Raw genomic sequence first — 11,963 nt, 5'->3', positions numbered from 1 at the left:
TGTTGATCAGGCCCATGTTTTAATGTGAATTAAAATTAATGTGTGCAGATGGCCTGGAATGAATCCAACACCTCATGCCCATCTCTGCAAACACTAAGAACTCTGTGTGGAAGTGAACTGAGATAAATTTTTGTTTTCTTTTGTCTCTAGCTTCAGGGCTTGTAAAGGATCCGTTGTGTCTTTGTATCAGCTTGTCATTGCAGCTAATTGAAGAAAAGCTGGAGATAGCTTTTGCCTAAAACAAGAGTGCTTGACATGTTTGAGGGGTTAACAGAGGGGAAAAACGGAATTACAGGGAGAACAGTAAGGGTTTATTTGTACTGAATGATCTGATGAATTCATGCTGGAGGTCATATGAATTTTATTAAATTTTAAGTGGTCCTGCTTGGACAGAAGGTTAACTTAAAGATAAGTCTTACACAAGATTGTAATTGCAAGGTTGCAGTTCTGTTAGATTTTTCTGGAAAGAACAGTAACTTCAAACTACTGTGGGGTTTATTTTTTCTTTTTTTTTTTTCCTATTTAATATGAAAACCGTAGACAATAACTTTATATATATTGGCTTTTAGAAGAAACTTAGAGTGGTGCACCCTGTGGTGCTACTGCTGGCTTCGCCCCCAGCTCCCCAACCTCTGAAATTGTATGGAGTCATGATATTACTGAACAGTTTGAGACTATGTTAAATAAACGCTAGCTCTAAGCTGGTGGATGCTAATGATAGTTCTGTGTATACTTTGAGATCCCATTCAGCTATTAGAGCAGCATCAGGAAGGGAGTATGTCTTAGAATAGACACCTAACCGTGACATTTGAAGAAGCTTCCTGTATCGAGTACAATTTGAACATGTAGGAGACCAGAATGACTAGTTGCTTAAAAATTGGGACAGATCTAGACAATTCTATGATTCTATGATCTCAACTGATAAATAGCAATCATCTTATTTTACTTTCAAAGCATATTGCTCTGATAAGATATGAATGTTTCATGCATGTGTGCATGTTGTTTTAAGTTGAGATGTATACGTGAGATTTTCATTTTATAAGGGCTAGTGGTGAAGTAACTGTATTTTCACATAACTGGGGTTAGCACGGGGTTTTGTTTTTTACGAGTTGGGGATTTGCAATGTTGGAATCTAAATTATGTCCTTCTTTCATTCACCTATCAATTTTTAATGTACTTTTCTTCTTTTATTCACCTATTAAATTTGGGTTTTTTAACATAAAAATAGTGTAGTGCACAATAATCTACGGGCTTTCATTTGTTAGGTAACAAGAGTAATAGGACTAGAAAAAGGGAAGTAGTGATTTCTTTTCTAAAGCAAGAGGATCAATCATGAGCTTATGCTGCTGAAAATAATGCAATTTCCCCCCCTTTTGTCTTGAAACAGATTCGATCCCTAGCAAGGACTCCTTTTGGAAGCTCATTCGTCTGCCAAAAGTGTTACTACTCTGTCTTACTATATTTTCTCTAAGTGCATGCTTGGGCTTTTTGGATCCCACAATGTCTCTATTTATCTTAAGTAAGGTAAGTCCTGTTAACATCCAGGGAAGTCTTGACTTTATAGTAAATAACTGGTTATAAATATAGTTTAAATATCTTAAACAAAATTACGCCTTATCCAACTACACTGCTTTAATTAACTGTTAATAATATGATTGCCAAATAACTTGATTTCCACAGTACTGACAAATCACAGTTTCCATTGACACCTTCTGTTGCCACTAAGTCTTGGTAACTTTGAGAATGAGGAAATGTAAGGCCTTTAAAATTATGCTTTTTCTACTTAATTGGCTTTCAACTGCAGAGTACCTTCTCTGAACAGGTGGTTTTGTAAACGAGGGACTCTTTCCTCCTTTCTGGAAGCAAATTCTGTAAAACTGCAACAGTCACTGACAGTGTTGTATCTCCTGATATGGACATTTTTTTGGGGGACATGGTGTCACAGCTCTGCCTCATCTTACAGCAATGCCAAAATTAAACTGATTGCAACCACGTAGTCTGCCAGCTGACTTTTTCTTTCGCTCACTAAAAAGGCAAATGCTGTTTTATTTATTTGATTATTTTAAATTTACTTTAATATTTTTTTGTTTCCTATGTAATTTTATTTATTTATTTTCCCCATGGTTTTTAAGGTAATGAATTTGAAGTAAGCAGTTTAAGATTCTGTTCCTGTGTGAAATTTAGCCGTGCTCTTTGATTTATTAATTAATTGTCTTTCCAGGGAATAGTATTTCACAGGTTGTTGTGCTTATCTGTAGTTCACTACTTAGGAGCACTCATCCAGAGTAGAGGAGACTTGATGCTAATCTCTTCCGTCAGTGGAGATGTGGATGTATGTCTTTCACCACCCAGGAGGGATCTGTAATTATTCCACTGTAGAATATTGCACACTGCTGTGGCTCTTCTGCTTTCCCTATGCTCTGTGGTAGCAGATACTTGCTGTGAAAGGGCTGTAGCCTTCTTGGCAGGTGTTCTAACCACTAAATTAGTGTTATTATCATATGCTTGCATTTGGCAAGGAAATAGTGAATATTTATGTAGTTCATGCCGCGTGAAGCATCTTGGAATTCCTTCTAACTGGTAATTAAAGCATTCGTTTGAGAGACTAGTACACTTTTGGTTCATTACACATTTTGTTTCAATACAAGAAACGTGACTCTGCATTAGGAAAATGTAGACCTCGGGGTGTTTGCAAAAAACCTCTTACTCGGTCTCATAAAAGTCGTTCTTTGGTTGAAAAGCCAAAGCTGTGTTTTGTAGCACTATTTACTTTTAAGATGCATGGATTAGCAGTGGATGACTCCAGTATTTATGCTTTTCTAAGTGGAAATAGAACTGGATTGGAGAGGTAAAGACTAAATCTACCTAAATTTCAGTGTCTGAAGTGTCTGTCTCAGATATGCCAGATATTAATTTTAGAATCCAGTGTGCTGGCGTAGGGATATAGCATCATGTTTCCTCCTGAAATTATTTAGACTTTGTCTGAGCCCAGTTGTGTCAGGTGTTGTCACTCCATGCCTAGAAATATAAGTGAAGAAAACTGGAGCAAGCTCTGCTGATGACTTCAAATACTTGAAAAACCTCTGTATGGTATCAGTAAAATACTTATAATCACACATTTCAGTATTTTGATCCAAGATGTAATTCTTGGATTGTCATGTAATGAATGTAGCATATATGGTTTGTTGTTTTGATTTTTGTTCTATTTGTCTTCCTTCCCATAGTTCAAACTCCCAGCTGGTTATGTGGGCTTGGTATTCCTCGGTTTGGCACTCTCGTACTCCCTGTCTTCTCCCCTCCTTGGACTCCTGAGCGACAAACTGCCAGTGAGTACCACTCTGCTGTTTGTGCGGGGTTAGTAAAGCACTCTGTGCATTTAGTTAAAACTGGAGGACTTCTCATATTGAAACAATGGATGTAGGCCTGGTCCTGTAAAGGGATCTGTCTTTCAGGACCTTGAATGTGCGCTGAATACTGCCAAGTTGAAGGTCTCTTTTGCAAGGTCCAGGTAATGTCCAAAATAGCAAAGGATGTCAGACAAGTATCCTCTAGTTGAAATGTGTTGAGCTGTTCCAGTGGATTAAGCACAATCTAGTTGCAGCCAATATGGAATGGAGAGTAGGAGAACGTGTCCCAGTTATTCATGCTTTTGTCTGCATCTAATTTTATCAGCTCTTGAGAAGAGGAGTAAAGATTTCCAGGTTAGCTGTATTGACTTTGTCTCTTAAAAAGTGTAATATCCAAATTAGATCAGCACTGGCTATGGTTCTCTAGCTCTTAACTGCACCATAGAAAAAGACTGTGACAGTGATATACCTAAAACTGCCTGGTTGACAGCCACTGCTAATTGATCAGGAAAATGTACACTTTGAATGCTGTGCATGAATGGCAGTGCCAGTTTTCAGACACTGTTTTTTTTCCCACCACAAACTAATAATGGCCTTTGTACACAAGAATTACATGCAACGCTACGTGATATTTCTTATACTAAGGAAGAGTAAGACCTAAAATACTTTGCTAACAGAGAAGCACCATTTCTCAGTATCCTGAAGAAATCTCTGTATTAAGCAGCTGCTGCCAGTGATTGCATTGGTGGTGAGGAAACATGAATTCAGTGTTTCTTGATGGTGTTCAGAACTGGCAGAGAAGTTGTGAATTCCCAGCTTGCGTGATGATGATGATCTCTACAAGAGCAGGATGTTTCAGGAGGTGAAGATTTAGAAGAGAGGTATTAGGAAAGACAAAATAGTTACATTACAAATTCACATCTTTAAATTATATACCTCTTCCTTTTCTTTCACAGTACCTCAGGAAGTGGCTGCTGGTATCTGGAGGCTTAATTACAGCACTGTGCTTTTTCATGTTAGGACCTGCTCCTATACTGCACATTGAAAGGTATAGAACTGCCCCTTCTTGAACCTCTCTCCTTATGTGATGTTTTTGCTATAGCTATCGTGACCATAGTCATGTATGTCCATAATTAGCACCTCTGACCATGAAACAGTTTGTTTTTTTAACTTCTAACATGAGACTATGACTGTAAAACAGCGGGAGCATCTGAAAATGCATATTTTACAGCTTTGTAATAGATGCTTTTCCTTTGCTTTTTACTGTTACTGTGTTTCCTCATGTTCACGTGTGTGATGGGAAGAATTCTGCTTTTTATTTTCCTTTCCTCCCAATTTTGTGGCATTTGCAGTGCAGCAAAACAAAAGTTCTCTTTCTGTCTTATTTTTTTTATTTTCTCGATTTCATCAGTGTTTCTTAACTGTGGGTTTTATTTGCATGGCTGCACAGCAGTATTGATTTTTCTTCTTTCTGTATGTAGCTTACTGAGGGAAATGACAGATTATAGCTTTGTTTTCAGCTAGCTAAGTAAAGGCAATGTCTGTTGCACTTGAACATTGCATTGCCATATCTCTGTTTTGCTGTGAATTAACTCCAATCTGCTGCGTTTAAAAACAGCTGTACAGTCCTTTTGTCCTAGGTTATATACTCTGTTAAAGATGATGATAGGCTTGTTAATATGCAGAATTAGTCAAGTCCTTCCTCCTAGACTTCTAATTTTTAAATATCATACATTTGAAACTCGTGAGATCATACGTTTGATGAGCGAGAGAAAGAAATCAGTAAAATCTCCAACATTCTTTTCTTTAGCTAAGTCTACTTGGTTATAATGTATTGGGCTACAAAATTTTAGCTGCAAAATCTTTCACTTGTGCAACGAACCTACCTCTTCTCTATGTGCTCCTCTTTAAAATTAACTTGATAAGGAAATACTTAATTTGAGCACTGGATTTTCAAATTATTTCACAAAGTTTTTAAAGCATAAATATTTTTTTCAAGGCTGAGTGTTCAATTAAAGTAGAGTTCTTTTTGACTTCAAGAAACCTAGTTTTCTGGTCAGTCATGGAAAGATGATATAACAACCTTCAGTCAAACGGTTTCTTCATCAGCTAACTTCTTTCAAATGCCTCTTTTTCAGTCAGCTGTGGATGTTTGTGCTAATGCTGGTTTTGATTGGCTTTTCCCTTGGCATGAGTGCTATCCCAGTGTTTCCAGAGATGCTGCAGTGTGCATAGTAAGTAACTCCATCCAATGTATCTTTCATATTACTGGCAGTAGGAAACTGTAACTAATTTTCAGGGGTGAATATGAAGTGGGGTTTTGGTGTGTCTTTTCCCCCTCTTTTTGAGACAAAGGCAGCACATAACATTTAAATGCTTCCACTACTTTTTTTCTTAGTTTCTTCTAACTGAGCACCCCTGTCATTATACTCCAAATATAATTTTGTAAATGTGTACTTCCGTACTATGAACACACTGAAGTCCATCAGACTTTGGGTGTCATACCATGTGCGTGGTTTCATATAAATAGGATTTATTTCAGCTTCTGGGGATGATTAATAGCAAGCAGTTTTCATTGGATTTTCAGACTGCATTGACTTTAACAGCTGCATCTACAGGAGTCATACCCGTGCGAAGTACAAGGTCTGTGATGTGGCTTGGCAGTAATGACCTAGAAGGGTGTTGTTTTACTCTTACTAGTATGTTTCTCTTGGAACACGGTCTTTCATTCTTAAAAGCCACCTGTCACTGTTTTACACTTGCCATATGAAACATGCCAACATCACACCAATAAGCAATGGTGTGATGTTAGGAATCTCGCTCAGAAGACATGAGAGATGAGGAGTAGCACTGCAATCCTCCAGAGGGGCAGCAAAGAAGAAAGTACTGGGTAAACAGATATAATTCCACTGTATGATTTCGTTTGTGAACTATTTATGCTGTGTGTAAATTAAAAGGAGGGAAAAAACTCCACAGGCGAAGGCTATATAGACTGAGACACAATGATGCATTGTACTACTGTAACTGGTCTGTCTTTCTGCAGTGAGAATGGATTTGAAGAAGGTCTGAGTCTGCTGGGACTGGTGTCTGGGCTCTTCAATGCCATGTGGTCCCTTGGGTAGGTGTACAGTCACCTTTTTGTAAGCTATGAGTGTTTAGTTGCTCTACACTATTGCCACACAAAAGCCTGCTGCATTACAACCAGAAGCCTTGCATTGCAGTCATTATGTTGACCTTGATTCAAAAGGTTCTTGCCTGGTGGACATGTTAAAACGAAGCTTTTTACCCAGCAAAGAGAATGGACTTTGAACTTGTCTTCCTTGAAATGTATTGCCCTGCATATCAAAAAGCTGCAGCGTTTGAGTGGATGTCAGCTTGCACTTCTGTGTGGTCATTTTTGTTGTCACTGAAATATTTAATGCTTAATATAGAGAGAGGTTGACCCTAATTTTTTACAAAGCTAAGTTCGCCCACATGGAGTGAGCTAGCAGGTATCTGCTCCTGAATAGTTCTGTTCTCCCTTTTTCATTTTCCACATTTCCTCCTTTTGTCTGGGATAGCTTAGGGTAGAATAGTCTTTTCTCTCTCAGCCACAGCCATTATTTAAGGTCTGTGTTTCCGTAGCTTAGCAGAGTGTCTCTGTGTTTATTACCCAGTGGTCATCACAGAAACGAGTGAAAGGCACCACTGGCTGAGTGACTCTGAAGAGTTGTCACTTGGTGGGAAGTGACAGAGTCCCCCTATTGACAGCTACTTCCAGGATTTTTTTTCATCTGTCCTTGTAGTCCTCTGCAGGCTGCAGGTGGGTTTCAGTGGTACAAATTTGCACCATTTTTTTCCACGCCAACTGAAGTTCTAGCTGTCCTGTTTATTTGGCATAGGATTCAGTACAGGTATAGGTAGTATAAAGTTAACCAAATCACAGTTTTATGCTGTTATCAAATATGGTTTTATTGTGTGACTTGCTTCCAGGAAGTCTCTCTAGTTTTACAGTTTTGTCCCTTTCTGTAGCAAGAGGCCATATCACGTAAGATCTTTCATAACATGACAGCAGCTGTGTAACCTTTCGTCGCATTCTTAGACAGGCATGAAGGTGCAGGGCAGTTACATACAGCTCAACCTGGCAGTGACTTTGTCTGTCACAATGTGCCTCCCCACCTGCTTATATCCATCAGTCTTTTGTCTTGAAGTTTGGAAGGAATGAGAGTTTAAATTTCTTTTATGATAGAATTGATTGGTGTAGATGCCCTGTTAGAACGTGGTCCTTAATGGGGCCTCTAAGCCATCCCAGATACAGAAAGAGCGCATTCAGCTTTCTGCTATGGATCCTATTTCCAGCTGAGGAGGTAACTAGACAGGTTTATCGGGGCCATGGCAAACAAAGAATTAATACTTACTGTGGATTATAGGAAAGTTATCTCTGTGGAAGACAATCTCTATGTTGACAAAGGAGAGAGAATCAATGGAGGGAGACCACAAAACATAATAAAAAAGTTCTCTGAGGATATGATATATTATCTTTTTTGTTTGGGATGCCAATACATCATTTTGATTTGTTGCAGGGCGTTTGCAGGTCCCACTTTAGGAGGATTTCTAAATGACAAGTTGGGTTTTGAATGGGCCTCAGCTATCCAAGGAGGATGGGCACTGTTCAGTGTAAGTAATTACACTTTTTTTTTTCTTTTTATATCTATTGCAATTATGAATTACTGCATAACATTATTATTATTACTACAATTGTAACGGACTGTTTTTTTCAAAGGGTCTTGCAGCTGGAATATTCTATATCACTGAGGCAACAAGGAGAAGGTATGCTGAGATATTTATTCTTTATTTTACTTGCAGCCATATAAAACAAACCTCTGGAAGTCATGCTTCCATTTTTTTCCTCACAACCAGCATGATATTGAATGACAAAATAAGCAGGAAAAATACTGCTTAAATACTTTGTGTGCTTTCTTAAATCCCTACTGACCTGAACAGAGACCTAAACCGGGACTGTGGCATTAATGAGCAAACCCTACTGATGGTTCCTTCAGGAGGGTGTCTATAAACTGGAATTAGCTGGATGGTCGCATCCAGAGCGTAGTAGTCAATGGCTCAATGTCTGGATGGAGATCAGTGATGAGTAGTGTCCCTCAGGGGTCCATATTGGGACCAGTACTGTTTAGTATCTTCATCAATGACATAGTGCGAACAAGTGCACCCTCAGCAAATTTGAAGGTGACAGCAAGCTGAGTGGTGTGGGTGACACACCTGAGGGATGGGATGCCATCCAGAGGGACCTGAACAAGTCTGAGAAGTGGGCCTGTGTGAACGTCATGAGGTTCAACAAGGCCAAGTGCAAGGTCCTGCACCTGGGTCAGGACAACCCCTGGTATCAATACATGCTGGGGGATGAAGGGATTGAGAGCAGCTCTGCCAAGAAAGACTTGGGAGTACTGGTGGGTGAAAAGCTGGGCATGAGCTGACAATGTGTGCTCACAGCCCAGAAGGCCAACCATATCCTGGGCTGCATCAGACGTGTGACCAGAAGGTCAAGGGAGGTGATTCTGCCCCTCTACTCCACTCTGATGAGACACCACCTGGAATACTGCGTTCACCTCTGGAGCCCTCAGCACAGGAAAGACATGGACCTGTTGGAGCAGGTCCAGAGGAGCGCCATGAAAATGATCAGAGGGATGGAACACCTCTCCTATGAAGACAGGCTGAGAGAGTTGGGGTTGTTCAGCCTGGAGAAGAGGAGGCTCTGCGGAGACCTTACTGCAGCCTTCTAATACTTAAAGGGGGCTTATAAGAAAGATGGGGACAGACTTTTTAATAGGGCCTGTAGCAATAGGACCAGGGATAATGGTTTTAAACTAGAAGAAGGTAGATCCAAAGTAGATACAAGGAAGAAATTTTGTACGAAGAGGGTGATGAAACACTAGAACAGGGTGCCCAGAGAGGTGGTAGATGCCCCATCCCTGGAAACATTCAAGGTCAGGTTGGACAGGGCTCTGAGCACCCTGATCTAGTTGAAGATGTCCCTGCTTATTGCAGGAGGGTTGGACTAGATGACCCGTAAAGGTCCCTTCCAACCCAAACCATTCGGTGATTCTGTGAAATGATAGGTGTTAAAGCAACAGTATGTGGTTCTGTGCAATAATGGGGAACCAAATCCAGTGATCCACTTAGCTCTTTCCCAGTAACGTGTGGCTTTTTTGCTATTCTGCTGGTTTTGCATAGAAGTATCTAGAGAATATTAAACCTGTTCCTTCCCTCCTGTTCCTTTCCTTGTGCAAACAGTTCCAGTTCCAGCCTGCAAAATCCTCCTGGTAATAATGAAGAACGGACTCATCTGATGGGCAGCGAAACATAGCTAGACATACTTTTGATTCTGCTTACTATTGTGGTTTAACCTAGTGTTGAGATGAGTGGACTTAACAGTGTTTCATTATTCTGGAGCTGGGATACATGATCCCTTACTGAACAACCAGTTGTGGTTTAGTTGTAGCTGCACTGCTGTTTTGAAACACTAAACACTGACTGCCTTTCTTTTGAAAGTCCTCGTGTGGATTGGCTGAAGTGATGAGTAACCCTCAGATGTCAGCCTGTTTTATTGTGTTATATATACAGTGCACCACTGTATGCGAAGAGATGTGTTTTCAAATGTCTGGTTTCTATACTTGAGCCTGCTGTGCATTATTCTTGGGTAAAGCTACTATTTTGCTACCGTGATTTTCTGTATTTTTTTAAAGAAAGTTCATTATCTTGTAATACTTTAACTGATAATATAAAATGTTGAAATAATTTGAAATGACAAAGCATTAAGCACAATACTGTTTTCAATAAAGCAACTTTTTTTTCCTAAGTTTTGTGAATTTCCTTAGACGATAAGAGTCTAAAAGACTTTGTGTCTAGCAGCACTTGTATTATCTTGAAAGTGCCTGAAAATGGGAGGCAAAGGTAATGAAGAGAAGACTTAGCATCTCCACATAGAACTAACAGATCTTCAGTCCTGGAGGAGACGTGGTATTGTGTGTGTATACATACAGGCGCAGACATATGTATGTTTGCATTGTATGTGAAGACCCTGCTTAGTGCGTGTGAGATCTATTTTACTAATACATGCCAGCTGGCATGTTTTTACTAATTGGCTCTGCAACAGTAGATCTATCAAGAGCCTCGGGCTACTATTTTCCAGCAGTGGGGGAGAGGAGGGTGGGAAATCTCACCTCCACTAGATGCTTGACAAAAAGGGGAAGAGGCGAGGGGAACTGAGGCAAGGGCATGCCTGGCAAACTCACGCTGGATTTGACATTGGTTGGGCTCCAGGACAAATAAAGGACTCTGGCCACAGAACTGGGTCCTAGAAGGGGTCCTCTGTGGTACCCATTTTTCCATATATGAGAAAAATAGTCTAGTCCTAGTTTCTCTTGTGAGTAGCTACTGGAATTTACGTGAGAAATACTTCTTTCTTTGCCAGAGTCGTTTTTGGGGCACTAGCAAGAAGAACTGCTTTGGTAGCTGGCTGAACCGTGAAGCATCAGGGTACCAAAGGGCGGGTTTCCCCTGGGAATATCCTGGCAATAGCTCCCTTTCCTTTAGTATCAGGCGTTAGACTTCATCGAAACTGGGAATGTACACCTCAACCTATTATGAAGTTCTGACCCTGCCAGTGCCAATGGTGAGGCAAGTGAGAAGGAGCTGAGATACCTAGAGGCAGACACAAGGTGCACAAGATGCAGATCTGTAGACATGAGACTTAATTAGCTCTCTTTGTGGAATGACTTGTTCACTTGCCTGACTTGTGCTGTTAGGCCAGGACTACCAGAAGGAACACAAATGTCACTGAAATTAATGAGCTGTCCTGCAATGTGTGAACTTCATCAGACCTGGAGTAGAAACTAGACAGGCTCCACTAACACCTCTGGTTTTCTGGAAACACACCTTCTCCTCTTTTCATTCTTTCATGTGTGCAATGGAGGCAAAAGAAACCTGAAAAGGAATCCTGGTTTCCAGGTTTCTTGTTCCAGTCAACTCACAAGGATGTTCTCCTGCTATGATTTTCCGGGGGGTCCTGGAACCATGGTTAAAGCAGAGCAGTGGAGAGAAATTCAGCAACCCCCAGGCTAGTCTTGTGCTTACCTCAGGCAGTGGCAGGTCTAAATACTCATCAGCTGTTATTAATAGTTGTACAATCTGTGAAATGGGATATGCAGGGACTGTGCCAGGTATAGCCAAACTACGTTGGGCTAGATTGGAGCAGCCCTGCGCTGGGGTGGCACAGGCAGTTTCCATGGGGCAGCACCGAGCTGGGAACGGGCCACCTGCCTCCTGCAGCCCTCATGGCAACCCACGTCCTCGAGTCTGGCCAGGAATGTGTCCGTGCTGGTCTTTGCTGAGATTTCCCAAACTCTGGCTTGTTTTTCTGCTGTGACCAGGGCTTGCCTTGAGCTGCGTTACTGCAGCAATGCCGCGTCTGAGTCGTTCGCAGATCTGGCAGGCGATGAGTTTCCTTGGCTGCAGCACAGCGGTGACTTCTCTGCGACTTCTCTGCTGGTGGTGTAAGGCAGAATTGCTCAATGCTGGCGGCTCTCTTGGCTTTGGTGTTGTGAGACTTTCTGGGCAGGG

General features: G+C 40.9%; 1 protein-coding gene across 1 annotated transcript in view; it reads left to right on the top strand.

Moving 5' to 3' along the window:
* The window catches only part of SLC18B1 (solute carrier family 18, subfamily B, member 1), a 16,519-nt gene extending 6,811 nt beyond the window's left edge, over positions 1-9,708 (top strand). Inside the window, exons 6-13 of the mRNA XM_009880172.1 lie at positions 1,388-1,524; positions 3,225-3,326; positions 4,304-4,395; positions 5,486-5,581; positions 6,391-6,465; positions 7,910-8,003; positions 8,110-8,156; positions 9,642-9,708. Coding sequence (XP_009878474.1) covers positions 1,388-1,524; positions 3,225-3,326; positions 4,304-4,395; positions 5,486-5,581; positions 6,391-6,465; positions 7,910-8,003; positions 8,110-8,156; positions 9,642-9,708 — 710 coding nt within the window. The remainder of the gene's footprint in view (positions 1-1,387; positions 1,525-3,224; positions 3,327-4,303; positions 4,396-5,485; positions 5,582-6,390; positions 6,466-7,909; positions 8,004-8,109; positions 8,157-9,641) is intronic.
* The last annotated feature ends 2,255 nt before the right edge of the window (positions 9,709-11,963 follow it).

Source organism: Charadrius vociferus, unplaced genomic scaffold, assembly GCF_000708025.1.
Source record: "Charadrius vociferus isolate BGI_N301 unplaced genomic scaffold, ASM70802v2 scaffold82, whole genome shotgun sequence".
Lineage (NCBI taxonomy): Eukaryota > Metazoa > Chordata > Aves > Charadriiformes > Charadriidae > Charadrius > Charadrius vociferus.
Note: the sequence above shows the minus strand (reverse complement) of the source record. Positions and strands in the feature narration are given on the sequence as shown.